Raw genomic sequence first — 27948 nt, 5'->3', positions numbered from 1 at the left:
CTGTGAAGTGTGATAGTTCTGTGTGAGTGTGTGGTGTTGACGCAGTCTTTTTTTCTCTCTCTTGTCTTTTAGTATTATTCATTCGAAGAAGGTCACCCCCATCTTCGGGGGTCTTCGCGCGCGCGAGCTTTGCAGCGATGTGCCCGGTGAACCGTTGAGAGAACCCTCCTGCACCGAAGCACGCGTCGATCTCGAGCTTTGGACGGCACATTTCATATAAATATTAGACCAAACACTTTCAGAGGTATCATTACATCGCTAGCTTCGATTTAGTGCAGACCTGCAAAACCACCACAAGATGGCTTTTAAGGTGAGTTGAACCGGCGCAATCGTAGTGTGTGATCGAATCTGTGCCTGCACCTGTGTGCTTGTGTGTGATCTAGTGACATTATCGTGCTGTAGAATGAGACTTCGAGTGTCGCGAGACTCAACTCCCCCAAGTGTGATCCCGGCTTATGATGTGTGCTCTTTTTTTCCTGTTGTTTTCCTACCAGATTGTTGTTCTGTTCGCCACCCTGGCTTGCGCCAGCGCCGGTTACGTTCAACCGGAACATCAACATCTGTCCTACGCCGCGGCGCCCGTCGCTCACTACTCGTCTGCTCCGGCCGTGAGCTACAGCTCGATCACCCGTCACGAAACGCCAAAGCTGGCCGTGGCCAAGCAGGTCGCGTACGCCGAACCGGCAGTGCACTACGCCGCCCCGCTCACCAAGACCTACGCCGTCCATGAGCCCGCCCTGAAGACGGTCGTGTCCCAGCCCGCCTACACCAAGACCGTGTACGCTCAGGAACCGGCCCATGTGTACGCTCATGCTGCCCCGGTCGTAGCCGCCAAGACCGTGTCCTATGCCGCGCCGCAGGTCCACTACTCCCATGCCACCCCGGTCGTTGCCGCCAAGACCGTGTCCTATGCTGAACCGCAGGTCCACTACGCTCATGCCGCCCCGGTCGTTGCCGCCAAGACTGTGTCCTATGCTGCCCCGCAGGTCCACTATCAGGCTCCGCTGCTGAAGAACGTCGAGTACACCAAGACGCTGGCGTACGCTCCGGTCGCCAAGCATTACGTCTCCGAGCCAACCTACACCAAGCACGTCGTCGCTGAGCCGACCTACACGAAGACGCTCCTTGCCGAGCCGGCCTACACCAAGACGACGTACGTGTCGCAGCCCACCTACACCAAGACCCTGGTCGCTGAGCCTCAGTCACTGTACCAGCACAGCTCGCCGGTTTACGCTCATGCTGCGCCCGTTGTTGCCGCCAAGACGCTGAGCTACGCTCCCGCTGCCCAGGTCTCGCACGTCAGCTACGCCGACAACAGTGCCCATTACGCCTGGTAAGCTGTCGGATCTTCCGCCAGTACGCCATTTCCGACAAATCGGCTGCAAACGCATTGCTCAGGAACCAATTGTTGGCAAATCCATGTTGAACGTTCGTTGAAAATACATAACTTATTGTAAATTTCAAAACAAAACCGCTCGGAAGGCTTTCAATTACAATCCGAAGTAAGGAATCATCATCTAATCTTCATAACTTGGAACAGTTAAGTACGAGTGTTGGAAACTAACACACGCTAGGTCTGGATTCAAATTTTGACTGGAGAGAGATTCCCGCGCTCAGCCTCGAAAGGTATTGGCCAACCATTACTGGATTTTCTTGACTTGATTATACCCGTGGCTGGCAAGTAAGTCCTGCAAACGGGGAGACGGTCTGGAACGCCGCTATCGCTATCGAAAATTGTAGAACTCTAGACGAAGAAGTACGTTCCGAATTCTCTTGTGCTCATGATACATCACTTTAAAGAGAGGTCGTCAAAGGCGAACTCCACATACCACATATCTCGAGCGATGGAAAGATTCGATCCAAGTATATCACATATAAAATCAGTTCTACATGGACAGCATATACTAATCCGCAGTGGATATTTCGAAGTATAGATAGACATCCGATACTGGCAATCTAGCTTGTCTTGACCCCTAACTTAATTTTATCTCTGATCCTTGACTTAATCCTGGGCTAGATAATATGGTCCGGATAGGAGTCGATACTCGTTTCTGTCGTGTGTAAGTCCGATACCACTAGCTTTTCATTCAAATCGAAGCGAACGAGGTCTCAGAGACCCAAAGCCTCTAAAAACGATTTAAAACAAGAAAGTGTACCGGCCAGCTTATTCTCCCAAGTCCCCACTATAATACGTTCATACCTTTTAGATTTTATGTGACCATCGACTGGCCGTTCATATTAAGTTGCTGGGAAAAACCTGAAGTAGTAATGCAACCCTGGTGTAAAGGATAACTGGTGCGTGGATGGAGGGACAATCGCAGAAAGATGGCTCTGGCGACTACGGTGTGAAAAATGTGGAAATTTTACCACCTCCGCCAAGCCATGCCAATAGAGTAGGTGCTTATTCCCATTGATGTAACATGAGATAGAGCAAACCATAAGACTTCCAATGGATTTTGCGTACGAATTGTCTATTACTACACACAATTTCCATTGATTTATACATTCCGTTTCACAGCCCTCACACCGAACAGTGAGCATGTCATCGTCATCAACACAAGTTGTAGCTGACCTTAAAAGGAATGACGATCTTGAGTCCTTTTCACCCCCCCAGAGCTTCACTGTCTCGTGCCGTCATTAAGGTACTCTCTTCTACAAACGGATATAAAGTTATATATAAACACTATCCCGTGGCCGTATTAACCTTGCCAGGTAGCTGATGTCGGCTAGAGAGTGAGAGAGAAAGGTTGGTAAGCAGGGGCAGAATCACTGCAAAACCTTAACCTTCACGACACGTTACACCGCAGTGCGAAACCGATCCACGCACGCACGGTAGCCGGCGGCACAAAGTTTAGATCGAGCGTTTGGGTAGACATCGTCGGCACGTTCACCACTCATTACCCCATTTTAGGAGCCAAGTTTGATGAATGAAATGTTTCACTATCAAGCTAAGAAAACGTGTGGTAGCTTTGCTTATTTCGCATCATCAACGCAAGCCTAAGGCACGAGTAGTGGCCTCCTCGAGCACAGCACTTGACATTGGGATGAAGTGATTAATCGAAGAAAACGATCGACGAGTCTGGGCATTAATCATCGTTCAAGTAAATTGTATCACCAACGATCTGATGAATTTACATCCTCCCATCGGGTCTCCCCTGATGCGCCACCCAGCGAGCGGTGGTAATTTCATCTCCTCATCGCCTGCTTTCTTGCCCACTTTCTTCTTCCGGCGAAGATTTAATGGATGGAACCGAAATACTGGTTTTTCTGCGCTTTTCGTTGCTGCATTCAACAATGCAAGCCCTATCATCATTGGTCCTCGGGTCCACAACGGGTAGGTATCCCTTTTTGTTGATCCCTTTAATGCGTTTGCCCAGTGTCACCGTGGTGTATAAAACGGACAAACCGCCGGACGAAGGACGACACTCTTGAACGGTACGGTGCGTGAGCCAACAGCCTCGTTCAGTTCCCATCCCGAACATGAATTGTGTTGTAAGTGTTAAAATCAATAACTCCGATTGAAACGGTTTTACTCGAGCAAAGTATTCCATCCCCAACAGATTGCAGTCTTTGCGGTGGGTCTAGCATTAGCTAGCGCTGGGTACGTGGAACACTATCACGGTGCGTCGAGTTTTAGCTCGTTCGATCTGAAGTCATCTCCCATCGAAGGCAACCGACTGGTACAGACAAAATCCTATGCCGCCCGTCCAGCCCTAGTAAAAGGTTCGACCGATCACGCAGTCGTTAACTACGAAGCTACGAAGCCAGTAATTAGTACGGTGTACAGTGCACCAATCACGAAGACGTTGACCTACAGCAGTGCTCCCCAAGTGCAGTATGTGGCTCCCGTTCAGCACAAGTGTGAGCAGACGGAACACAAGCAGCTCATCACCCCGGTGCAAACGTCAGTAACGTACGGTGTACCGATCAGGTCGAGCAACTCCGGCTGGAGTCAGTCAGGATCGTACGGATCGGGCTTTAAACCACTCCAGCAAGCTACCCAAGCTCCCGGTGGATCTTATGGAACGAGCTCCACAATTGGACATACCATATCGCATCACTACACAGCTCCGCAGTCCAGTAGCATCATCTACACACCACCTAAAACTACTCAAATAATCTCTTCAGCTGGTTACGGAGCTATTAATCATCAGTCAGCTTCGTTTGGTGCTTACAATCAACATACTCAACCAGCTCCTATTGTAGAAACTCTGGTGGATGTAGCTCCTCCAAAGCTAATCCAAGCTCAACCATCTTATGGAGTCCCTACAACGGACTCCAATCTCCACCATGTCGCTCAAGTAACACCAGTGAAAGTAACTTCCACATCCAGCTACGCAACAGCTGGAAGTGGCTGGAAACAGTCATCCACTGGCTACGCCACCTCGCACCAATATAAAACAGGTTCCATCCCAATCAAGTCTACCCCACAATACGTTGCGCCGGGACTTGCCGCATCGGGAAGTTCCTCTTGGAGTGGAGCTTCCAAGAACCATGGTCACAGCTTCACCACCACTCACAGCTACAGCAGCCAAGGCCAGACAAACAACGCCCAACAGTATCTACCTCCGAAGGCGACTCTCATTACACCAGTTGCCGTAACATCCGTACAGTCGAGCCCTGCACGCGAATATCTGCCTCCGAGAGAATATCTTCCTCCAGCACAGGACAGCAAAGGTACGGCGGCGACCGCGCACATTGCTACCGGCAACATTGGCTCCGTTTCGTACGAAGTTCCTCAGAAGCTGTTAGCTGTTAGCAAACTTCCTCAGCAGTATATTGTAGCCACCGGCCATTCGGTCAACCAAGTAGTCCATCAAAGCGCACAGTACGGCCAGCAGACAGCAGCGGTTCTATCCCCACTACACGTTACCGTCCATAAAACGCCCGTTCTAGCCTACACCCCAAAGCATCACTGTGCCCAGGACCATTAGGGTGCCGCGATCATAAAAATGCAAACGAAAATCGTTCACTTAATAAAAACCGGTGACCTCCGACGTCCCACAACAAAACCCAGTGGACCTCCTGTGTGTCTGGTTGCCTTTTTTTTACTGCGTTAGGGAGGAGTTGACCTTTAGAGATCCGAGTCAATACTAAAGATTCGCCCGTTGGACAGTTTCGGAACTTGTAGCTCGAGCGTCCACTAGGGAGTGTGTGTGTGTCTAGAACTTATAAATCGAAGCTTTATGGCCTCGTGCGATGGCTGTTTAATGCTCTCGCTAGCATTGACATTCTTCGCCAAACCGACCACACGACCAAGCATCCGAAGCACCCGTTCGAACTGTGTATGACATTTGGTTCACTTGACCCGACCCGTTGCACCGTGATGATGATGACGATTGCGCCCTGCATAGCTTTCTCACGCTGACCATCTCGGCATTTGCACGCGCACACATACCTCCTGTCAGAACCGAAATGTCTCCATTAACTGTCACTTGGAAAAAAAAGTGTAGCAATACTACAAAACCGACATAGTCGACATACTCGTCATAGCAGCGCTTGTAGTAGTAGCTGCCGGCGACAAACGGTCTAGATTGGGATCTCGAAACTCGTAATTTTCAATCATGTCGTTCCGGGGCGGGGAGAGTTCCCCTGTGCAGACCCTCCGTTGCGTCTAGCACGTTGGTGAGCACCAACATTGTTCACAATGAATCAACGCTAGATTCTCCGGCACCAGCGACCAGCGACCATAATAGCGTGATGCACCGAAAAGATCTCGTCGCGTGGTGGAAGGTAAAGCCCGAAGGATCCCGGTGTGTGAAAGGGTACGGTTTTTGATACGATTTCGTTTCGGCAGCCCAAAAGCCGACAATAACAAAATGAAGGCCACACGTGGAACTGGTTTGGTGTTGATACAATTGTGATACACAGAAACTGGTCCGAGACCGAGAAAGGGAAACAAAAGCACTTCGTCGCACGATCGTGGTGGCTTTCATATGTAGTGCAAAGTGGAATAAGAGTCAGTAGCTATGGGGAGGGGGGGGGGGGGACTTCGCTGTCGTAAAACGGCAGGTTACCGCAAAACCGTCGTAGTAGTACGCACAGGACCGCACAGGATCAGTGAGCACGGAACCGGCTTGCTGGAACTAGGGGGTGTGTTAAGTTGCCATGTTACGTAATTGAGTCTTTTGCATATTAAGGGGTCTTGGATGTGGGATGATTCTAAAAGCCTGGGTTCACGTCAGTGATGCCTTTAGTAGAAACGGTTTCGATTATTTAAATTAAATGCAAGACAAAATCATTTGTTTGTGGAGCTTTAAGTCAGGCTTAATGATAAGTTACTTCACGCTCTTGGATATAGAATGCGATTATTCTTCAACATCGGGGCGGTCCGGTTGTAGAGGCGATAGCGGTGCCGGTCTTCACAAGAGAACCGGGGCTGTGACTACTTTACGATGGGTATAATTATGTCACAGAAAGCCAGAAATAGCAGGCCGAGACCTCTTGAGGTTGTAGTGCCAAAGAAGAAGAAGAAGCAGATCCTTCAACAGGTGTTCAACCAAAGAAGCAGGGTTCAATTGCGAGTCTCTTCAATTGATGACACATCCACCGGCATATTTCACAAGCTCTGCAAACTTCTCGCTCTGACTGATTGTTACTTGGACGCCTCTAGCTCGAATATAGACTATTAGATTAGTGTGACAATGTCCATCTTGTCCAGGATGTTTTCACCAGTTATCGTTGCCGAAATCTACGGACAGCGAGAAAGCCATCAGACATTAAAGTCTTGTCATACTCGTGAATTTCTGGTATAATAGAAGGACCAGCTCGAAGGTATAAGCTACAGGGACGCTGATCTTCACACGGTAGGACCCATCCGAGGACTGAGAACTCAATTGCATGGTATCACTAAGTTTAATAAGCCTCCAATGGCAGCCATGACCAAGAGATCGTTAGGCTAGGAAGAGAGCAAGAAGTACATTTTTGAAGGATCTTACAACGCTATTGGGTCGCCAGAACTTGATCATTATTAGATCATTTAGTCTTTCACACTTAGTTTTTCGTCTTAGCGAGGTCTGACAGATAATGGCAGGCATGACGTAAAAGGTCGTTAGCAATTGCAGTTCTTCGGCTGTCTTGGCCATAGCTGTTCCCAATTTGACTAGCATCTCTGTAATATTTTGACTTTTGGCATCCAGGGTTGGTTGGTTGGTTAGTTGATTGAATAGGCCACAGACTCGTTTAATGGAAAATCTACGAATAGTCCCAAGAGATTCCCTGAAGGTCTCAAATTACTGGCTTCCGTGACTTGATTAAATCCATTGTTGGTTAGTCAGCGCTGCGTACGAGAAGACGATTTAGACATGTCCATCCTTGCGATGTAATGATCAGCGCCCCACCTCTATCACCTCAACTACACTGTTACGAATAAAATATTGTTTATCAACGTTTTTCAATGCATTTATGTAAAATTACCAACCCCAACAATCAGTGCACATTCTCCTATAATTACGTTGCCGGTGTGCCGTAACACTGTTAACTGTTTGCCCATTTTTGACTGAACACTGAGCTCAACCCGCAACAACCAACCAGCAGCAGCAACAGCACCGACGACAATAAGAAAACAACCCTTAACTAGTTGACCCCCAAACCGGTAAGCGGTATTTTGTGTAAAACCAAAAGTGTGTACGAATTTCGAATCCGCACAATTGGACGTGTGGTTGTGCATTCTCCAGACCCTGGAGGAGACTATTACTTCTGTCCAAAAATAAGATCAATTCATTCACAATATCTAGACACATAACCTGCTGGTAACGTGATACGTCCCAGGGATCAGTAGAATGTAACCACCAAACTCGTTAGGATGATCGATGTGTGGGGTGCTGTAGTAGGGTAATTTGTCGAACGTTTGCAGTTTCCCAGTAACTGTCAACTGCGTGTAAGTACGCTACAACACTCCTGATCCCCACCCAGCAAGGCCTCTTCCTTATGACAGGCGTGGTGCGTATGTGGCCCAAAAATTCCAAACCCCCCCTTAGGGGGACATACACAAATAGAGAGAGAGAGAGAGAGAGAGAGAGAGAGAGAAGCCGCAGCGACAAACTGCGGCCCAGTCAAATGCCAACCATTTTTGCGATTGATTCGTCACTCATTGCTTTTATTATTGCTATTATCATATAGCCTGGGCCAGCGCAACTCCAGTTAACGCGCGCGCGAAAAGCGAAAGTAGGAGGCTCGTTTCGTACGCTCGATTGACTCCTTGGACGCTGCAAGCGATGCCAGTGGATCAGCCCCCCTCCCTACTCGCTTCATTTTTCACACACACACGTACGGCGGAAAACATACGTTTGACTGGGCAGACAGAGCGATCAGCCCCATATCAGCCCCCTTTTGAAGCGATTTGAAGCGGGGGTTGTGGTTTGGTGTGGCTTTCGGTGGACATTTGAAGCAAACCGACACAGCAGCAATCAGGGTAGGACGATATTTTCGATATAAATATTGCTGTCGGCGGACGAAACAGTATCATTCAGGTAGTGAGCTCATCGACAGTAACACATCTTACCAGCCATCCCATCGTTAAAGGCATAATGGCATTCAAGGTAATGTGTTTGCAGGTTGTGTGCAGTGAGGGCAGGACTCAGAATCCTTGCCCAGGAGTTATCTCCTGCTAGTGCGATAGTGTTGGGAGGATCATTGCGTGCTAGAGTGTGTGTGTGTGTGTGCGTTGGGGGGTTTGAGGGTTTGGTGTTGCAAGTGGAAAATAATGGTTTCTTTTTTGGTTACCTCCCTGCGGTCACAGTTCGTCGTTTTCCTGGCCTCGCTGGCCGTCGCTAGCGCTGGATACCTGGAGGCTGGCCATGCCGTCCAGTACGCCGCCCCGGTCGCTCACTACTCGCCGGCCTCGTCGGTGAGCTACAGCACCATCTCGCAGGCTGCCCCGGCCAAGCTGGCCTACGCTGCCCCGGTCGCCAAGACCATCTCGTACGCTGCCCCGCAGGTGTATGCTGCTCCTCAGGTGTACGCCGCCCCCGTCACCAAGACGTACCTGTCCAGCCCGGCCGTCGGAGCGACGCACGAGAGCACCATCCGCTCGCACGACAGCACCATCTCGCACTACTCCAAGGCCGTCGATACGCCGTACTCGAGCGTCCGCAAGTCTGACACCCGCATCACCAACGAGCTGCCCAAGCTGGCCTACGCCCAGCCCGTCCTGGCCAAGCAGGTTGCCTATGCTGCCCCGGCTGTCCACGCCACCTATGCCGCTCCGGCCGTCCACACCAGCTACTCGCATGCTGCCCCAGCCGTGACCTACGCTCATGCCGCTCCGGCCATCCAGACCTATGCTGCCCCGGCTGTCCACACCAGCTACTCGCACGCTGCCCCAGCGGTCCACACCACCTATGCTGCTCCGGCCGTCCACCAGACCTACGCTCATGCTGCTCCGGCTGTGACCTACGCTGCCCCGGCCGTCCACCAGACCTATGCTGCCCCGGCTGTGCATGCCACCTATGCTGCTCCGGCCGTCCAGACCTATGCTCATGCTGCTCCGGCTGTGCACACCTCCACCAAGACGCTGACCTACTCGCCGGCCGTCCAGGTTGCGCATACCACCTACGAGGATGCTCATGCCCATTATGCCTGGTAAGAAGCGTTCTGTCCGAGCGAATCTTCCTGAAGCGATTACAGTGCCCAACAACAACAGCAACAACAACAAAAGTAACCGCTCGACCAACTATTTATTAGAACAACAGTAAGGAACTGCATTGTTATATGTTTCTGTTATATGCAAACGATGCGTACATTCGGCCTGCTCTAAGCACTAGAGCACGGCCCTGGATGCCATCTCGAATGTGACCATTTTTGTGTGTGAAATACAATCCAATACGAACTGAACATGAGCCAGGTTCCTTTCCATTAAATGCATTTGATGACAAATATATGTTTCTTGCCGATCTCCATGATACTGATTAGAATTAGCTTCCAAATGGAGCAATCGAGAAGCACTTTCAGCAGGAAAACAGTAATCACTGTGACGACATTCGCAGATCGGCCAATTATGAACAGTCTTGTCCTTCGTTTTCACTTCGTGAAGGTTTACTTTAATGATAAGGCACATTTCGCGCAGTGGCGCACCCTTATAGGGGGGCTGTAATTATCTGGGTGGAAAAGGGAAAAATTTAACTTATTTATGTTATGCGGGCGCAATCAAACTAGATTGCGGTTCTTTTCGAATGCGGAATGTAATGAGCTGCATGTTGCACAAAGATGGTTTAATGTTGAAGGAGAGTGATTTTAGAAAAAGTAGTATCGCCAGTAAACTCAGGTTCGGTACATCAAAGGTGCAAGGCTGAAGGAAAATTGCGATAGATGGCGCTACATCAGTTTAAGTGTCTTAAGTCCAGAGACAGAGATCGGTGGACAGGAAATCTTTTTCCTTTTTTAATTGCATAAAAAACCTACATAAATATGCTATTGAGGCCTCAGATATATTAGATCAAGTTAATAATCATCATCCCAGAAAACACGATCAGATACTTCGAACCGAAAGGATTTGCTTAATTACCAATGAACTTTAAATTTGCCATCCACAGAGGAATTGGAAGAATGTTCTGTAAAGGGCATGCTCATTAGATGCATTCATTTTTTTTTTCAATTAAGCATCATCAATCTGCATCCTTGGGTAGGAAGTAGTCAATCATTTTCGTAGGACCATGTCAAGCGGTTCCTCCTTCAGGATTAAAGAAGCGGGGATAATTTTGTTCTACCTCTTTCGGTTAACCATTGATTGATGATTGATGGAATAAAATTAATTATAGCGCTTTAGCGTTATTAAAATAAAATCTATTTAAAAAAATGCAATTTGTTTAGTTTATACAAATAGGAAGAAATAAATAAGTATCTTCTTCTTCATTCTTGGCTTAACGACCTCTTAGGTCAAGCCTGCCATTTCTGGTTTACTTGACTTGCTGATACCGCATAGTTGGATAATCAGTCCTCACTATGGGAGAACGGTTCAGATGAGATTTGAACCCCGGTCCTGCCGTGAGAAAACAGGCGCGTCTGTCATATATACCACCGGGTCAAAGCCACTATTACACTTAGAGCGCTGTTACTTTCCAGCTTAATGATGACAAGGAGAGCCTCTTGCAAACAATAGATTAGACCTGCAGATAAAAACAAGACAAAACTAAGAATTTTAATTAGTTTAAGAAAGAAAAAAGGACTCCTGATTGAGTACGGATAACTATCAAAACTGATTATGGAGGAGCTTGAAATTGAAAGTTAAATTTGATAGAATTTTTCACAGTAAAGTATGACCGTGTTCTCAATGTGAGAGGTACGTATATATTATTTTATAGGTAGTAAGTAATTATACCACATAGTGGCAAGATATTATGAAGCTTGAATTTGGGAAGTGAATAATAAACATGAAGAGATAGATCATCCTGATGAAATTTGGTGAATTCCTTCTATATTTACTAGGGGCTACAATCGTTAAATAGATTTGGCCTCCTGTTAAAGTTCTTTCAGACAAACTCAACTCAATCTCATTCAACATTTGAATAGCTTAAAAGAAGAATTGTGCTACATAAACAAAAAAATCGTTGGCCAACGATATTTATGTCATTAGCTCATGCTTTGGAGCTGGAATAACCTATTGAAAGGTGAAGTTTCAGTCATCGAAGTTCATCAAATATTCCTTCGTGCCAAGATCGTCTTGTTATTCATAGAAAGGTCTGATTTTAAAAATACCATTATTGGCATCTTCGTCGTAAACTGATTAGGAAAAAAATTGATTGTTAAATCCACTAAAGAGCGATATTTTATACGAGATTTCTCCTTGTTCCTTCTAAGAGGTTGAATCGATTTTTTATTTCAACAAAATTATTTTGTTTTATGATAACGGGTAAATAATAGTTCGAAGTATGTACATAATCAACATAACGAGCATCCATGGACAAACCCAATTTTATTTTATTATTTATTTATTTATTTAAAGTGTGACGGCTAGTCGGCGTATCGTCCTAAACCAAACCCCATTTTAAATGTTTAAAGTATAGTAAATAATCGAAACACACGCACCAGAAGGCCTTTTTAATTTAGCTTGGTAAATACTACCATTTAACCATTCAAAAAGCCCAAAAAACGTTATTCAAAAAATCAATCACATAATTTTTTAACAAACAGAAAAAAAAACTATCTCCATTACATAAACACATGGGGCACCATTCCCCACGCTAATTAACTCTGGACGGTATTATCGAACGGCAAAAGAACTGGGATAAGATAAGGCGACCGAAAGCGTTCGAATGAGCGAGAGAGAATGTAATGTAGAACACACAGAGAACTCATTATGATGTTAAATGTCAAGGTTCCGTTGACCGTTGTCTTAAAAAGGTGGCCCACCACAGTGATCGATGTATTTAGCAACGGCACACACGCAAAAAATAAACCGATTGACAAAATGAAGTCCCAAAAGTACCATATCAGTAGTGTCCTTTCTCCGGCAAAAGCATAGCTAATTTACCCTCATCTAGGTGAAGACATTCATCATGCAGCGCATTAACAGGCCAACCCGAGCGGCGAATGTTTGCAATTTCTATTTTTGCAATTGCTTTCGATCGAATCTGTGCCAAAGGGGGTGTTTTTTTTTGTGGTGGTCCCAATCCATGTAACCGATTTGCAATTTTTTGTTTGTCTTCCCTGAACACCGAAAGGACAATCGCTATTAAGACTCCATGGTGTGCCTATTGCCTGGTGGTGTCACAAAAGCGTTCAAGCTGCAAGCTCATAACTGCATACGAAAATGCCAAATTTCTTCCTTTTCCAGAACATGGTTACGCACGCGGCTATAGGGCACACACACGCAGAGTTGGTGAAGGCGAAGGTAACCTTCCTTGAAAACGGGTTGGGTTAATATGGTTTATTTCGTAGCCTTCCCTTTCCGAGCCGGGACGCCCGATCGACGGCGGACTATCCCCCCCACTTAACCGTCCCCGGCCGGGTGGACATATGCCAGCCAACCTTCACCTTACACACTTCCGCTCCCTGCTTTCAGAACGTGTGCAGCCAATCGCCCGATCGGCTTACATTGGCGTGGTCCGAAAACCGGTGAGGGGGGGGGGGAGGATGGGGGGAGACTTCATTCACTTCACACACATAAACACATCCACAGCGTGGCCGTGGTCACTTTCATGACGTATAATTGGGCGATGGACACACGTTGTTTTAACCTTCTTATTTGCCGCCACAGTGAGCTTGGGTGTGGAGGATGCAGACTGCAAGTGTACCGATGGTGATCTGCATTGCATTTCGCTTGCCTTCTTCCCATTCTTTTTTGTCTGCCATTTTCGCGCTTCGTACCTGTTATCTTTTGCTGCGAATTCGTCGTCCTCGCGCGGTTGTTTCCCGATGCGGGGGCTTGGTATAAATAATCGCGCCACGGTGCGAAACGGTATCATTGATCACCCAGCGTCTTCAGCAGCAGCAGCAACAACACGCGCCTTCTTCTTCAAGTATCCACAAACCATCCAAACACCAGCAAAATGGCATTCAAGGTAAGGAATTCGAGCGGTTTGACCGTTGTGATCCTGACGGTTCGTTCGATCCATTGCAGTTCGTCGTTTTCCTGGCCTCGCTGGCCGTCGCTAGCGCTGGATACCTGGAGGCTGGCCATGCCGTCCAGTACGCCGCCCCGGTCGCTCACTACTCGCCGGCCTCGTCGGTGAGCTACAGCACCATCTCGCAGGCTGCCCCGGCCAAGCTGGCCTACGCTGCCCCGGTCGCCAAGACCATCTCGTACGCTGCCCCGCAGGTGTATGCCGCCCCGGTCGCCAAGACGATCGTGTCCAGCCCGGCCGTTGGAGCGACGCACGAGAGCACCATCCGCTCGCATGATGGTACCATCTCGCACTACTCCAAGGCCGTCGATACGGCTTTCTCGAGCGTCCGCAAGTCTGACACCCGCATCACCAACGAGCTGCCCAAGCTGGCCTACGCTCAGCCCGTCCTGGCCAAGCAGGTTGCCTATGCTGCCCCGGCTGTGACCACCTACACCCATGCCGCTCCGGCCATCCAGACCTATGCTGCCCCGGCCGTCCACCAGACGTACGCCGCTCCGGCTGTCCACACCACCTATGCTGCTCCGGCCGTCCAGACCTATGCTGCCCATGCCGCCCCAGTGGTTGCCACCGCCACCAAGACGCTGACCTACTCGCCGGCCGTCCAGGTTGCGCACACCACCTACGAGGATGCTCACGCTCACTACGCCTGGTAAAAAAAAAACCAGCGGAAGGACTACTTGTTTTGCGATGCTGATGCAATGATCCCATCCCGATCCTATTTATTGATTTGTTGTTACAATCTGTTCCATTGTTTGGTATTTGAGTACGCATTGGGAAGCAGCTCGAACGGGGGTGCTTTCCGGTGTCAAAAATAATACAACGTCATAAAAAAGAATCTTATAGTGTTGTGTCTTTCGATAACCAGAGCATCAATCTTCTCCGAAATCTACAACATGTGAGGATTCTTCTTGTCATAAAAATCTTTTAGGTCATATAATGTCTCGAATTGGCCGACTATTTCATCGGATCAAGCTTAGTCCACCAGACCGCATCAAGGATCTACTAGCCGATTTGATCACAGTACCCATGTAGATCATAGGTCCTTTGCTATTTAAGACCTAATCAGAAGACATTTTACAATATCAATTTAAAAAACCACATAACGCCATTGGTTGAACTTATATCTAGCGTTGAGACATAAGACTTTGGAGCTACATCTTGAACCGATCGTCTAGTTCATTGGATCAGCATATCCAAGATGAATTTCTCTCTGGAGACATGAGTAGGACCCACAAAGTTGAACCCACTTTTAAACTCTCTTACCCACAGTTCAGGTTATAAAGCACATTAAGTACATAAGTTAGCTCCGCAAGGAAAACTTTTCCTGATTTTGTCTGGAACTTGTCTTACATCTTAAGGATATTTGTTGATAACCTTTGTGATACAAAGTTTTAAAATAATATTATTATTTATAAAAAAAGATTCACTCCTTAAAGCAATCGCTTTGAATGGCTATTTGCATTTGGATGACGTTAATATTTCCGTCCTACATTTTCGCAAACATTCTAATAACTTCCAATCCGTGCTAATCTTCGGTTGCCTCTCCTAATTTCTATTTCCCGTTTAACCGACTTAGTCATTTATTAAGCTTAAAGTTTTAGTTATATTTGGTTCTTTTTTAGTCCTTTAGGGTATTGAACTAATACAAATATAAAATGAATAGTAAAAATATATTTAGCACTACGTTAACGCTCTCAAATAACGCGAGAGACGAAAAAGGATTAGAAAGCACGTTTTGCTAGCGTTTCGAGATTAGCGCCATCTATGAGACGCTAGCAGAATCATAAACCCCATTATGCAGCTATATTTACACTAGCCAGCACTAATGTGACCAAGTGACCCATTTTTTACATTAAACGTGGTGGAATAATTCCACGATAAGATGCAGAAATGCACGATAATTAAACAAAAGCGCGTTTCAAATCTGATTTGCTTCCTGAATAAGGTTGGTAAAATTAAGGCCATTTATCACTTGGTGGGGTTAAAGGAAGCTTCCTTTTATTACTATAATACTATTTGTACTGTCAGTTATATTCCACAGACACCCATCAAAAATACAGCTGGACGGTTTTGTATAATGATTAGCGGATTTTGCGAATGATTTCACTTTAGTAATGATTATATAGCTGATACCGAAACGGACAAATACGCTACAAATTGTTAACACGAAACAATACTTTATAAGCCAACAATTTTCGAGCAATAATTTTAGTGTAATAGTAAAAGATGGAACAATACGCAGATCATTCAACATTTCCACCAATTAAACAAACAGCCAAGCTTCACTTTGTACGTCACACGCGCGCCTCCCGTTAAAACGCGTTTCCAATAAGAAATATATCCCAATACCCAAGTATTCGCTTGTATTGTACCAGCTGTGTAAAGATCCGTAATACTGACAAGACAACGCCATTCTGCAGCAGTTTCTGTTCTAAGCGCTTCATGCAAACAGCAAACACAGTTGTGGCGAATTGTGTACTTAAGGCAGACAAGAATATTTCACTAATACTTGTTTAATGAAGTTTGAGAACAGAGCTGCACGAAAATGGTTACCAATTATCTGCTAATTTCCAAATAAAAAAAATATATAAAAAACAAACTGTACAACACAACAGCGGCGAATCGTCATGCTATAAAATAAAAATTAAATACATTCAACAGCAAAGCGGCATTTAAAGCTATAATATCAATAGAACACTAGAACGAGCGAAAGCATCAACAGGCCCATAAAGAACACGACATATTGAATTTTACGATTTTTTCGAAATGTGCCTCAATTTTGTCCGTCCCTGTTGCTTTTCATTTGTATCGGTGACACATCGTGCATCTCACGAAGTACCTCCTTTTTTTATTTCGCACGTGGATTCGTAACAGACATTTGGCAAACAAGTGCCAACATTTCTTGTATAAAAGTAACAATTCTACCCCTCCTGAGGAATCAGATCGCAAAATGTTGCTTCGCGAGAAGCTGTACGTAGTGCTTATCTTACAGCTGGGACTCGTCCTCCAGCAAGCCCTAGGCCAGTGTCCCAGTAATCCCTACCGAACGTTCGATGGAACCTGTAACAACCTTGCGAATCCGTCGTGGGGATCCGCCAATACCCCATTCGTGCGCATAGTCAATCCCAAGTATGGTGATGGAAAGTCGAGTCCGCCGTTAGCAGCGGACGGCAGTGAGCTACCGAACGCTAGAGTGTTGTCGGTGGAGGTTTTCCAGGAAGGTGTCCAGAACAGTCCTGAATTTACACTGGCCAATATGCAGTTCGGACAGATTGTGGCCCATGATATGGCACTAACGCGTGGAGGTAATGTTGAGGATAGATGGAGGGTGTGTTGTCAAGTGTCCTAGTGATTAACAATGGTGATCATCTGCTTACAGTTCGCGATCAACTGCCCTGTTGCGCTAATGGTCGTCTGCAACCTGCACGAGGACCCCGATGCCTCGCCATTCCTGTATTACCCGAGGACCCGGTGTTCTCAGTCCGAGGGATTGAGTGTCTGGGCATGATCCGTACGCTGACCACCTGTGATGAAGATCCCAACGGATGTGCAAAGGCGGAGCAACTTAATGCTGTTAGCCATTTTCTCGATCTGTCAGTCGTGTACGGAAACTCTGTTCAAGAGGCAACCCAACTGCGAGAGCCCAACACGGGTTTCTTGAAAGTTGAGCAGCGCGATGGTCAGGCATGGCCACCGCGGCATCCGAACGCGAGTACTACCTGCACCCTGAGAACTCCGAACGATGCCTGCTACCTTACCGGCGATGGACGAGCGAATCAGAGTCCTCATTTGGCGATTCTTCAAATCACATTCGTACGGGAACACAATCGTATTGCTCGTGGACTTCAAGCGCTGAACCCAACCTGGACCGCGGAAAAACTGTTCCAAGAAGCCCGCCGTATCAATATCGCCCAGTATCAGCACATCGTGTACGACGAGTGGCTGCCGATCTTCCTGGGTCGCAGTTTCATGCTTGACCGTCAGCTACTCTATCAGTCTGCGGGTCCTTCGAACGATTACGGACAAACTATCCATCCAGCAGTTATCAACTCGCACACGACGGCTGCGTTCCGATTTTTCCACTCCTCCATACAGGGCACTCTGAAGTGAGTAATGGGCACCGTGCTTCAAGAATTACTAACTGTTCGACCTTCCTTTTTCCGCTCTAGACTCTATGAGGAAAGTCGCAAGTCGATGTCCAAGGTAGACATCAACGATCACACCAACAATCCCAGCATTCTGGAGGAAGCGTCTGATCGCTACGCCAATCTCCTGCGCGGACTTACCAGCCAACCGATGGGATTGAACGATGTCAGTCTCGATCCGGCCACCAAACATTTCCTCTTCCGGTTCAACAACATGTTTGGCACGGATCTGAAATCGCTGGACATTCAGCGTGGCCGCGACCATGGTCTAGGATCGTACAATGATTTTGTGTTTTTGTGCTTGAATCAGCGCGCTACAACGTGGGCCGATTACAACCAACTGCTTGTGCCGGGAGTGAGTGATTTTGCAATCCTTATCGATCGATTACATACTAATTCTCTTTCGTAATATAGGCCGTCGAGCTGCTCGCAACGTACTACAAGTCGGTGAACGATCTCGATCTGTCGGTGGGTTTGGCGTTCGAGAAGAAGGTTGACGGTACAGAGTCGGGCATGGTGACACGGTGCATTTTGGCCGACCAGTTCCGTCGCACCCGGAAGGGAGATCGATTTTTCTACGCAAACGGTAACCACTTCACCCCGCGACAGTTGGCGGAAATACGTAAAGCAAACATGGCACGAATTCTGTGTGATACGACTGCTAACGTTGCACGGATACAGCCAGACGCGTTCCATTTGCCTTCAAACATTAATCAGCTGGCAGCGTGCAGTTCGTTGCCGACGCCCAATCTTCGCGAGTTCTAACGTGACGTGCGTTGCGTACGCTCTTGCCAAATAAAAGGCGTGCTTGCGAGGAAGCTGAGACGTCGCTTAAAAAGCAGACATTTGATGTAAATAAATTTGAAATTTGAGGTACCATAGAGAGGCGTGTTTTTTTTTGCGACATCATGTCAACAGGTATTACAAATCATTGGAAGCTTTAATTTAATTAAAAATTGCTGAATCGCTATCTTGCCACATCGATCATCTCTGTCTATGCCCTAAACGCCAGACTGTATCTGAGAATCAATAATCCAAATTTCTTTTCGGCTATATGATAATTTTAAATCCGACACCAGATGGAACCACAAGCTGAGTATCTTGTCCGTTATACTTTCCCAAAACACGCCACATTTTGCAGCCATTTTGCGCCGGTAGCTTCGTTTCGTTTTTTTTTTAATTTGTACAGCTGAATAAAGAAACATTTTGTTGCAAAGAAGCTAATTTTACTGAGATTCTTCGAGTGTTTGTGTGGTAGCGTCTCTTGGTAAAACTTTTAAATCGAATTACAGGGTTTGCCATCTGCGCGTAATTCTGTGACATTTAAGTTCGGTAACTTGATGTATTTGAAATTCAAAATTATTCACAAACAGTCAGTAGCAGAAAATATTAAACAAAAAATACAGAATCTATAGAATTATGATTCATGGCCTAATAACCTCTTCATACCTGTCATTTCTCGCTAACTAGACTCAATCATACTACGTAGATGGATAGGCAGTCCTCGCTACGGGAGGACGATCCGGATGAGATCTGAACCCCAGTCTTGCCGTGTGAAAACCGCGGTAGCCGTCGCATTCACTGGCCTGGTAGTAGACCAATATAAATTGTATTTTGACTACTAAAAAGATAACTACAGTTCTGGAAATGTTCTACATGCTCTATCGTGATTGATATCTTAACATTTCCACATAAAAAAAAATGTGTTTTTGCCAAATCAAAATTTTCCCGTATTCTAGCGAAGCTTTTACTTCCTCAAGCCATTGTTTTCGCTTTATTCGCATTCCAGAAGATGTAAACTCTGAGCTATTTAACCAAATATTTGCGTACAGAGTTGTTTTGAAAAAAAAGCATCCCGTACTTCTGGTTGTTGTTGTGTTTTTACCGCTTTATTTCACCTTCAGTCTCGTTTTTAGCAAGTATATAAGGCCTCACGCGAAATCCGTTCCTGTACAACTTTGTCTGGCGGCTAGCAGTGATACCATCAAACAATGGAGCAACGCGTAGCTCCAATCGCGGTGTTTATTCTGCTGTGTATATCAAATTGGCAACACGTGTTGGGTCATTGTCCTCACAATCCGTATCGTACGTTCGATGGAACCTGTAACAATCTGCACAATCCCTCATCGGGCGCTGCCAATACACAGTTCGCACGACTGATTCCGGCCAAATATAGTGATGGCAAGTCGAGGCCCGCCGTAGCAGCGGACGGCAGTGAGCTACCTAGTGCACGGTTGCTGTCGGTGGAGGTTTTCCAGGAAGGTGTGCAGAACAGTCCGCAGTTTTCGCTTGCCAACATGCAGTTCGGACAGATTGTGGCCCATGACATGGCACTAACGCGTGGAGGTAATGTTGAGGATAGATGGAGGGTGTGTTGGGAAGTCTCCTAGTGATTAACAATGGTGATCATCTGCTTACAGTTCGCGATCAACTGCCCTGTTGCGCTAATGGTCGTCTGCAACCTGCACGAGGACCAAGATGTTTCGCCATTCCCGTCCCAGTCGATGATCCTGTATTTTCAGTCCGTGGTATTGAGTGTTTGGGCATGATCCGTACGCTGACCACCTGTGATGAAGATCCCTCCGGTTGCAACCGGGCGGAACAGATCAATGCAGTCACTTCGTTCCTAGATCTGTCAGTCGTGTACGGCAACTCCGTTCAAGAGGCAGCCCAGCTTCGAGAGCCCAACACGGGTTTCTTGAAAGTTGAGCAGCGTGATTTTCAAGCATGGCCACCGCGGCATCCGAACGCGAGTACTACCTGTACCCTGAGAACTCCGAACGATGCCTGCTACCTTACCGGCGATGGACGAGCGAACCAGAGTCCTCATTTGGCGATACTTCAAATCACATTCGTACGGGAGCACAATCGAATCGCTAGACATCTCCAGGCGCGCAATCCCAATTTATCTGCTGAGGAAATATTCCAGCGAGCCCGAAGCATCAACATTGCCCAGTATCAGCACATCGTGTACTACGAATGGTTGCCAAACTTCTTGGGTGAAAGCTTTATGTTGCAGCATGAGCTGATTTACCAGTCGAGAGGACATACGAACGATTACAAATCCACCACCGATCCGTCTGTGATCAACTCGCACACGACGGCTGCGTTCCGATTTTTCCACTCCTCCATACAGGGCACTCTGAAGTGAGTAGCGATCATCATACTTCAAGAATTGCTAACTGTCCGATCTTCCCTTGTTCCTGCTACAGACTCTATGAGGAAAGTCGCAAATCGATGTCCAAGGTAGACATCAACGATCACACCAACAATCCCAGCATTCTGGAGGAAGCGTCCAATCGATATCCTGACCTGCTGCGTGGACTTACCACCCAGCCGATGGGACTCCACGACACCAGCCTCGATCCGGCCACCAAACATTTCCTCTTCCGGTTCAACAACATGTTCGGCACCGATCTCAAGGCGCTCGACATCCAACGCGCACGTGATCATGGTCTGCCCGGATACAACGACTTTGTGTTTTACTGCTTCCGGCAGCGTGCCACTACCTGGGCCGATTACAATAAGGTGCTTCTGCCAGAGGTAAGTTCGAGTGGACGGGTGCGTCTAAACCATTGCGATATGCTACAAATTTGTCTTCTACCACCAAATACAGGCAATCGAGCTACTAAGCATCTACTACAAATCCGTCGACGATCTCGACCTGTCCGTTGGATTGGCGTTCGAGAAGAAGATTGACGGTACGGAAACGGGAATGGTGATGCGATGCATAATGAGCGAGCAGTTCCTGCGCACCAGAAAGGGCGATCGCTTTTTCTATGAGAATGGAAACCACTTGAGTGCCAGAGAGCTAACGGAAATTCGTAAAGCTTCCATGGCTAAAATCTTGTGCGCCAATTCGATCCAGCTGCGGGACAATCAACCAGAAGTCACACAGATACAGCCAAACGCATTCCTGCTGCCGTCCAATACGAACCAACTACGGGCATGCTCTTCGCTACCAACTCCGAACCTTAAAGTGTTTGCTTAAATGGTGGTTGTTGGGGGATGGTTGTTGGAGGATAGTAAGAAGGAAGAAGTTTTAAAATTTATATCATACTAAATATACATGTTGTAGTAATAAAAAAAAACGCCCCTCGATAGTTAATAGTAATTTTTGACCATGCGGACGACACACAAAGACGACAATGAACATCGCGAAACGAGGGACCTCAGAAGATGTGGCGGTTGCTCAATTTCGAGAACATCCGATCATAATGTTCAGTAACCTTGGAAGTTGTGGCTAACACATTTAAAGTGGCTGGTGCCTGTTTGCGCCTGAACAAATTAAACAAATTCCAGTGAATTCCAGTGTGGAAACAGATGTGAACATTGCATAGTTCCATGTAATAGAAAATGGGTTAAATATTCAAACAACTATTACAAGGGACGAGTGCCAGCCTGTACTATATGCAGCAGTGTTTTTGAGAAGCTGAAGTTCTCTGCAAGGTCAGATCGACTAACACGTGCTAACGAAATCCTACGAAACTATCCCAGCAAATCTCTTAGTAGCAGACATGCCCTTACTAACATGCCATCTTTTACTACAAATTTCATTAGATGTCTCATATTCCATACAATGGCTTCCCAAAAGATGTCTCTTTAGATAAGATTAGACTCTAGAGATGTCTCTTGAGATCGAAAAACAAATAAACAAGAATATCTGTACAATCTTCGACAACTGCTGCTCCACAGGCATCATCTGGCAATGACAAAATGGACCCTTCAAAGACATGCCACGCAATCTTAAAGATTTAAAGATCTTCTTCTTCTTTCTTGGCTGAACAACCTCTTAGGTCATGCCTGCCATTTCTGGCTTATCAGACTTATTGCTACCGCTTAGTTGGATAGTCAGTCCTCACTATGGGGGAACGGTTCAGATGAGATTATAGCCCCGGTCCTAAAGTGTGAAGACCGGCGCCGGTGTCGCATCTACCACCGGGTCGCTCTTTCAATTTAAAGACTTTAAGAAACCAAAAAAATCTCAATGCTTTTATTCACTACCAATTCTTGTGTTGACTGGCTGCTGGTGATAAATTTGAACTATTTCACATCATATGCCGCAAACTTCACGATAATCCTAAGCCCCTAATGCTAAAAGCTTATCGGTTATCACAATACAGTTATGCTTTTCACTTAACAGTGCCAGCTAGATTTGAACTAATAGCTGGTTTTTCTTCTTCTTAATTGGCACTTACAACCTCGAAAGGGCTTCCTCGGCCTGCGATTTCTGACTCTTTATGACTTCATTATATCCGCAGCAAGCTGGTCAGTCCTGCGTACGGGGAGGCGTTATGGATGGAATTTGGGCTTCCGTGGTCTTGCCGTGTGAAGACAAGTGCCGTTTTCTCCTCGGCCACGGGACCGCACGTAGCTGGTTAATCCAGCTAAAACAGGACATCAAAGTTAGGTGCCAGTAAGGCATTTGAGTGGAGTATTGAACGGAAAAAAGGCTTAAAAAAGTGTCAAAATCGAGTCGAAAATGCTCAATTTGATCTTACCTGTTGCGCTGTACTTTTCGGACTATTCTTCCCAAGGCCTTTCAGTTGTTCCGAACGATTTTAGTATACGGATTTTTATTTCGAGACTTAGAACGACTCGAAAGATGGTCGTTTATCCGTCACAACTATTATTTATTTCAATAAAGAAGCCCCAAAGATTGTCATCATAGAAGTGTTGTTTTTTGTTCGATAAAGACTGGTTGGCTCTATTGCGCTAAGGACCAAAGAAGTATTGGTTCGCTATAATAAAAAAAAACGTACTGTATAGTATAAAAATGAAACTGATACTTATGGCCTTTTGACAGTTATCCTTCGTTGTTCGTATTACATAACGGTTGCTATGTTTGAAAAACAAAGATGGTGGAGTCTAGACTGTTCTTAACGGTTGCTACGATTTCGGTGCCGCAGTTGAAGGAAACAACATTTCGCAACAAAGCTATTTTCGAAACGTCCAAAATAACCATCAATTCGTAAAAGCCAGCAAATAAGCACACAGTACTAGTACTAGGTACGTATTTTTAGAGCATAAATACAGAGGCTTGATTAAATAGCAAGGGCAAATAATAGATAAATCGTAAACACTTACCTTACCAGCTGTGTTTCTATCTAAGCCGCATCCACGCGCCGAATGCGGGGATGGCTTCAACCAGTGCTGATTTTTTCAACGATTGTGAGGTAACGAAAAATATCATTTCAAAATCCCCAAACCGCCGCCATCAGGTGTATTAACTCATTCTACCATTTCAGAGTACGGACGATCTGTTTGCCAGCTCGGAAAGTAGCTTGCTTTTACCATCCAGCTTCACGGATTTATCCTCCGCGTCCGATGAGTGTTCAACGGATAATTTCCCATTCGAATCCTTGGCGTGGGATAAAAATCTGGTCAATTTGTTTAACGATTTTACCGAGGCTACTACTCACGAGCAGCAAGGCACTAACACAGTCACACGCGACGAGCGACAACACGAAGCGAGCACGGATCTGTCACAACACCTGGACGCTTCACTACACCACACGCAAACCGCTTCCAGCAAGCGGTTGTTTGACGGTACATTAGCGGAGCGGGCAACAATCCGGACAGACAATTGTTTAAACAGTACAGTGCACAATTGTTCCGAACCGGATGAACGCGATCACTGTAACCATGTGGAACGGTGGCACGATGTTGGCAAGCTGTGCGAAACACTGCATAAACACCGGACACACTTTGCGCATCAACACAACACCACCGGCACCGGCAACACACCGCATCACACTAACACTGTGATCGGTACGGCGGATGCACAGGCACTAGCCGCTCAATCCGACGCCGAATGCTGGAATACGGACACACAGTACAGCGAGGCGCAAGACAGTGCGAAAGATTCTGGGTACGATGAACCCACCGCCACCACAACAACACAGCAGCACCTCACGGATGCAACGGAAGTTTCCGGCCAGCATCGAGAGATTCAGGCACGAATAATAGACCTGCTGAATCAAATCGAGCGCAGTGTAAACGAAGGCATCCCACTAAACATTCGACGGAAGCCACGATGGGAGACATGCTTAATCGAGGACGGAATGTAAGTGCCGTCTCGCCTGCTTCCCCAATGCACCATTTTTTACCTTTTGCCACTGTTTTCGCAGTCTCCAGACAACCGATTCAGCGCGCGAAGGTAGAACGATTAGGCCGGCCAGAACGCGTCGGCTACAGTTGATGGTAAAACTATTGGCTACCATCTATCAGCTGCTTGCCACCGGCACATGCTGCACGAAGCGTGAACTTTACTACCTTCATCTGGAGCTAGCGCAAACGCCCGGCTATACGTATGCCGCGCTGGACGATATCTGTGCCCTGCTGGATGCCGATCCGTGGGAATTGAACGTTTTCAACACCTCGAAAGGACTGATCGCCGGTCCGATCGTGCTTACGGTTAGCGGTGGCACAACGATCGACTGTGGCACGAACCGTTGGGGTACGGCAGTACCGTTGGATGTGGGCAGTGTGGTAGCGATTCAACTGTCCGCCAGGTTGGTGTTGGTCGTCGAGAAGGATACCGTCTTCAAGCGGCTGGTTGAGGATGGAATTTTTGACCAGTTCCCTAACACGGTGGTGCTTATTACGGTAGGGAAATTTAACACGAAAGCTTAGATTAGAGGTCTTCAGACCGTTGTGAGGACTGACTATCCAACTACGGTGGTATCCATTAAGTCTAGCCAGCCAGAAATGGTTCACACGACCTTATTAACGGGTGGTTAGACCAAGAAGAGAGAGAGATAGATAGATTACTTAAAAACAGTTCAAACCAATCACTATCATTCACAGGCGAAAGGATATCCGGATGTTTCGACCAGATTGCTGCTGAAAAAGATTGCCGACTGGACGAAAGTCCCCATCTACGCCCTGATGGATGCGGACCCGCACGGGATAGAAATATTTTGCGTCTACAAATTTGGATCATTGGTAAGTAGGTTTGATAAGCCCAATCAATTTGCCCATACTTTTCACCATCCCATTCCAGGCAATGGTACACCAGCAACAATCGTTAGCCGTACCGTCGATGCGCTGGATTGGACTGTTTCCTTCCGACATTGAGCTGCTAGGACTGCAAGGTGTTCCGTTACGCGAACACGAGCTGAAGCGCATAGAGCAGATGGTGAAGCGCCCGTACACGGAGGGACACATTCAGCGGGAGCTGCTGTTACTCCGTCAGCTCGCTACCAAGGCGGAAATAGAAAGTCTCTACAACATTGCGTCCGATTTCATAACGACCGTGTATCTGAAGGGAAAATTCAACGAATGTTTGAAGCATAGCTCGATGAAGGAACATCCGTTCTTGGGTTAAAATACGGTTTTACATGGGAGGGGGGGCTTCTATGAACTTTAGATACATATAAACATAAGATAAGATTTAGCGAATCGACAGGTTCACGTAGTTAGATGAACTGGATTTAGCTTAACATTTCTTTCCTTTGCCCTCCGATTTTCCGATACCCTCAGGGCCAACGTATTTTAAAGGTCATACTAAATCAAATAACAATCTACACTTCACCGTAAAGATAAAATAATTAGTCCTCCAGTTTTGTGTTTACTCTGTCGTCTTCTCTTCTGTGATCCCTTCACCCAGCGGCCCAGCAGACCAGTTACCGTCGCTCTTGAACGGTGGTCCCGATCGCTCGCCGCCTCGGGGCTTAGGGGTGGCACACGCACACACACATATCGCACTTTATTGTTTCGCTACTTAATGTTAAATTGATCATTACACAGTTTCATTCAACATGACGCAAGGATACTACTACTGTACTCTCATCACTACACCTTTTCTCTTTCGCCGTTTGCAGAATCAAAAAAGGGAGCCGCATTTGGAATTGTTGTTGCTGGTGTGTATGTTTTATACATCTATGTAAGAGAACAAAACAAAACAAAAAAGCACCCAAAACCCTCCAATACGACTTAACGGAAGAACATCTTTGCTTTCCCTCCTCTCTCCTCTGCCTACCCGTTTGTCCAACACAAAGTTCTTGGTCTCACTGTTCAAGCTGCACAGCCGAGTGCACAACACAAGAGAGAAGAATGTGTACCAGAGTATAAGGTTAATTTAATATCTACGGTGCGCCTTTCCGCTAGTACTGCTGCTTTGGGATTATACTTGCATCAACGGTCACTCGCCACACTGTACAACAACTGCACGCTTCTCTACAGCTTGGAATGGAGAGCTCTACCAGCAACCACTCTGCGGTACATCTCCATTCGACCTCAAATTATCCAACGCAGGACATGCGTTACTTTAAGCTCTCAACGCGATGTGAGCCTTCCTATTTCTTGTCCTGTATACTACCAGGTAGGTTCATTATTGTGGTGGTAGCAAGTTCTTCCACCCCGGGGGAAACTCTGTAGTAGAGCGGTGCAGTGCTTTGGAAATGGTATTTACTAAATCCTAGTCGAATGCCCTTCTTCTCTAAAACAATTCCAATATTGCTCATCTTGTTTTCGAAAACAAACCAACAAAATACCAACTAAAGCTCTATATTGACACTCGGTAGCAAAGTAACTGAAAAGCAGTACGGTACTCTACAGGACAGATATGGAAAATGTTAAATCTTCCCCACCTTTTCATCTTTTTTCACCTTGTTATTAATATTTAGCGTGTTTTTTTTCTTTTTTACATACAAATGCACTCACGCAAGTCTCACAACTTTACCGGTCTCTGTACATAAGAAGCCACATAATGTCCTTCTCCAATTAGTGGGGTATGATTTTTTTAAGTTTACATTGTTTATTTTATGCCATTTTTACGCTTGCGTACCTTCCAATTTTCTATCAGCCTATCTCATACGTTAGTACAATACCATACCATACCGCTAAAGAAGATCGCAAGACACACACACGCACACGCTACCCGAAATTTAATGTACAGTGCCTCTGGCGGAAACCCGGACACCTTAAAATCAAGCAAATATCGGACCTTGAGGACGATTTTTTTTTTAACTAGGGCTGGTCAATCATCTTCGCTCATTTTGTATATACCTTTCCACTGAACCACTGACAAAAAACTGATTAAAAATCGGTTGCCAAATGGCCGGAATGGACAAAACAGTGCAGAATGTCCGCTTATTGGAAACCAAACAGAAAACCGCATTAATTCGAATTTAACCGTTAAAAAAATCTTTAAACTTTTGTTTTAAGTTTGTTGTCTACTTACTTATCAGGCACTATAACCGCTTCATGGTCTTAGCCTGTTGCCAGGTTCAGCG

General features: G+C 46.4%; 7 protein-coding genes across 7 annotated transcripts in view; 6 read left to right on the top strand and 1 right to left on the bottom strand.

Moving 5' to 3' along the window:
- Nucleotides 1–23967, bottom strand: part of LOC118507317 (adhesive plaque matrix protein-like) — a 49254-nt gene extending 25287 nt beyond the window's left edge. The window contains exon 1 of the mRNA XM_036045705.1: nt 23798–23967. The gene's annotated coding sequence lies outside the window, so the exon portion shown is untranslated. The remainder of the gene's footprint in view (nt 1–23797) is intronic.
- On the top strand, nt 172–9834 carry LOC118506303 (mucin-12-like). Its single transcript, XM_036043251.1, has 5 exons — nt 172–310; nt 495–1334; nt 3561–4808; nt 8418–8540; nt 8741–9834. The coding sequence occupies exons 1-5, from the start codon at nt 299–301 to the stop codon at nt 9584–9586; spliced, it is 3069 nt and encodes a 1022-aa protein (XP_035899144.1). The 5' UTR covers nt 172–298; the 3' UTR covers nt 9587–9834.
- Nucleotides 3311–5036, top strand: LOC118507280. The gene is made up of 2 exons (XM_036045590.1): nt 3311–3492; nt 3561–5036. The coding sequence occupies exons 1-2, from the start codon at nt 3481–3483 to the stop codon at nt 4932–4934; spliced, it is 1386 nt and encodes a 461-aa protein (XP_035901483.1). The 5' UTR covers nt 3311–3480; the 3' UTR covers nt 4935–5036.
- Nucleotides 13391–14400, top strand: LOC118507321 (larval/pupal cuticle protein H1C-like). The gene is made up of 2 exons (XM_036045708.1): nt 13391–13499; nt 13559–14400. Exons 1-2 carry the CDS (start codon nt 13488–13490, stop codon nt 14216–14218), a joined length of 672 nt encoding a protein of 223 aa, XP_035901601.1. The 5' UTR covers nt 13391–13487; the 3' UTR covers nt 14219–14400.
- On the top strand, nt 16480–18593 carry LOC118507260 (peroxidase-like). Its single transcript, XM_036045550.1, has 4 exons — nt 16480–16870; nt 16945–17671; nt 17735–18065; nt 18125–18593. Exons 1-4 carry the CDS (start codon nt 16516–16518, stop codon nt 18473–18475), a joined length of 1764 nt encoding a protein of 587 aa, XP_035901443.1. The 5' UTR covers nt 16480–16515; the 3' UTR covers nt 18476–18593.
- LOC118507259 (peroxidase-like) lies at nt 19656–21888 on the top strand. Its single transcript, XM_036045549.1, has 4 exons — nt 19656–20056; nt 20131–20857; nt 20923–21253; nt 21327–21888. Exons 1-4 carry the CDS (start codon nt 19702–19704, stop codon nt 21699–21701), a joined length of 1788 nt encoding a protein of 595 aa, XP_035901442.1. The 5' UTR covers nt 19656–19701; the 3' UTR covers nt 21702–21888.
- LOC118506302 (meiotic recombination protein SPO11) lies at nt 23848–27747 on the top strand. Its single transcript, XM_036043250.1, has 5 exons — nt 23848–23886; nt 23959–24776; nt 24841–25318; nt 25520–25657; nt 25716–27747. The coding sequence occupies exons 1-5, from the start codon at nt 23848–23850 to the stop codon at nt 26037–26039; spliced, it is 1797 nt and encodes a 598-aa protein (XP_035899143.1). The 3' UTR covers nt 26040–27747.
- The last annotated feature ends 201 nt before the right edge of the window (nt 27748–27948 follow it).

Source organism: Anopheles stephensi, chromosome 2, assembly GCF_013141755.1.
Source record: "Anopheles stephensi strain Indian chromosome 2, UCI_ANSTEP_V1.0, whole genome shotgun sequence".
NCBI lineage: Eukaryota > Metazoa > Arthropoda > Insecta > Diptera > Culicidae > Anopheles > Anopheles stephensi.
Note: the sequence above shows the minus strand (reverse complement) of the source record. Positions and strands in the feature narration are given on the sequence as shown.

Coding starts and splice junctions, on each gene's coding strand:
- LOC118506303 (XM_036043251.1), top strand. Junction 1,335..3,560: donor ACAGTGCCCATTACGCCTGG/TAAGCTGTCGGA, acceptor CATCCCCAACAG/ATTGCAGTCTTTGCGGTGGG. Junction 4,809..8,417: donor CCGGCCATTCGGTCAACCAA/GTAGTCCATCAA, acceptor CAATCAGGGTAG/GACGATATTTTCGATATAAA.
- LOC118507260 (XM_036045550.1), top strand. CDS start 16,516: ATGTTGCTTCGCGAGAAGCTGTACGTAGTGCTTATCTTACAGCTGGGA. Junction 17,672..17,734: donor TCCATACAGGGCACTCTGAA/GTGAGTAATGGG, acceptor TTTCCGCTCTAG/ACTCTATGAGGAAAGTCGCA. Junction 18,066..18,124: donor ACCAACTGCTTGTGCCGGGA/GTGAGTGATTTT, acceptor TTCGTAATATAG/GCCGTCGAGCTGCTCGCAAC.
- LOC118507259 (XM_036045549.1), top strand. CDS start 19,702: ATGGAGCAACGCGTAGCTCCAATCGCGGTGTTTATTCTGCTGTGTATA. Junction 20,858..20,922: donor TCCATACAGGGCACTCTGAA/GTGAGTAGCGAT, acceptor TTCCTGCTACAG/ACTCTATGAGGAAAGTCGCA. Junction 21,254..21,326: donor ATAAGGTGCTTCTGCCAGAG/GTAAGTTCGAGT, acceptor CACCAAATACAG/GCAATCGAGCTACTAAGCAT.
- LOC118506302 (XM_036043250.1), top strand. CDS start 23,848: ATGGCTTCAACCAGTGCTGATTTTTTCAACGATTGTGAG. Junction 23,887..23,958: donor ATTTTTTCAACGATTGTGAG/GTAACGAAAAAT, acceptor CTACCATTTCAG/AGTACGGACGATCTGTTTGC. Junction 25,658..25,715: donor TCTACAAATTTGGATCATTG/GTAAGTAGGTTT, acceptor ATCCCATTCCAG/GCAATGGTACACCAGCAACA.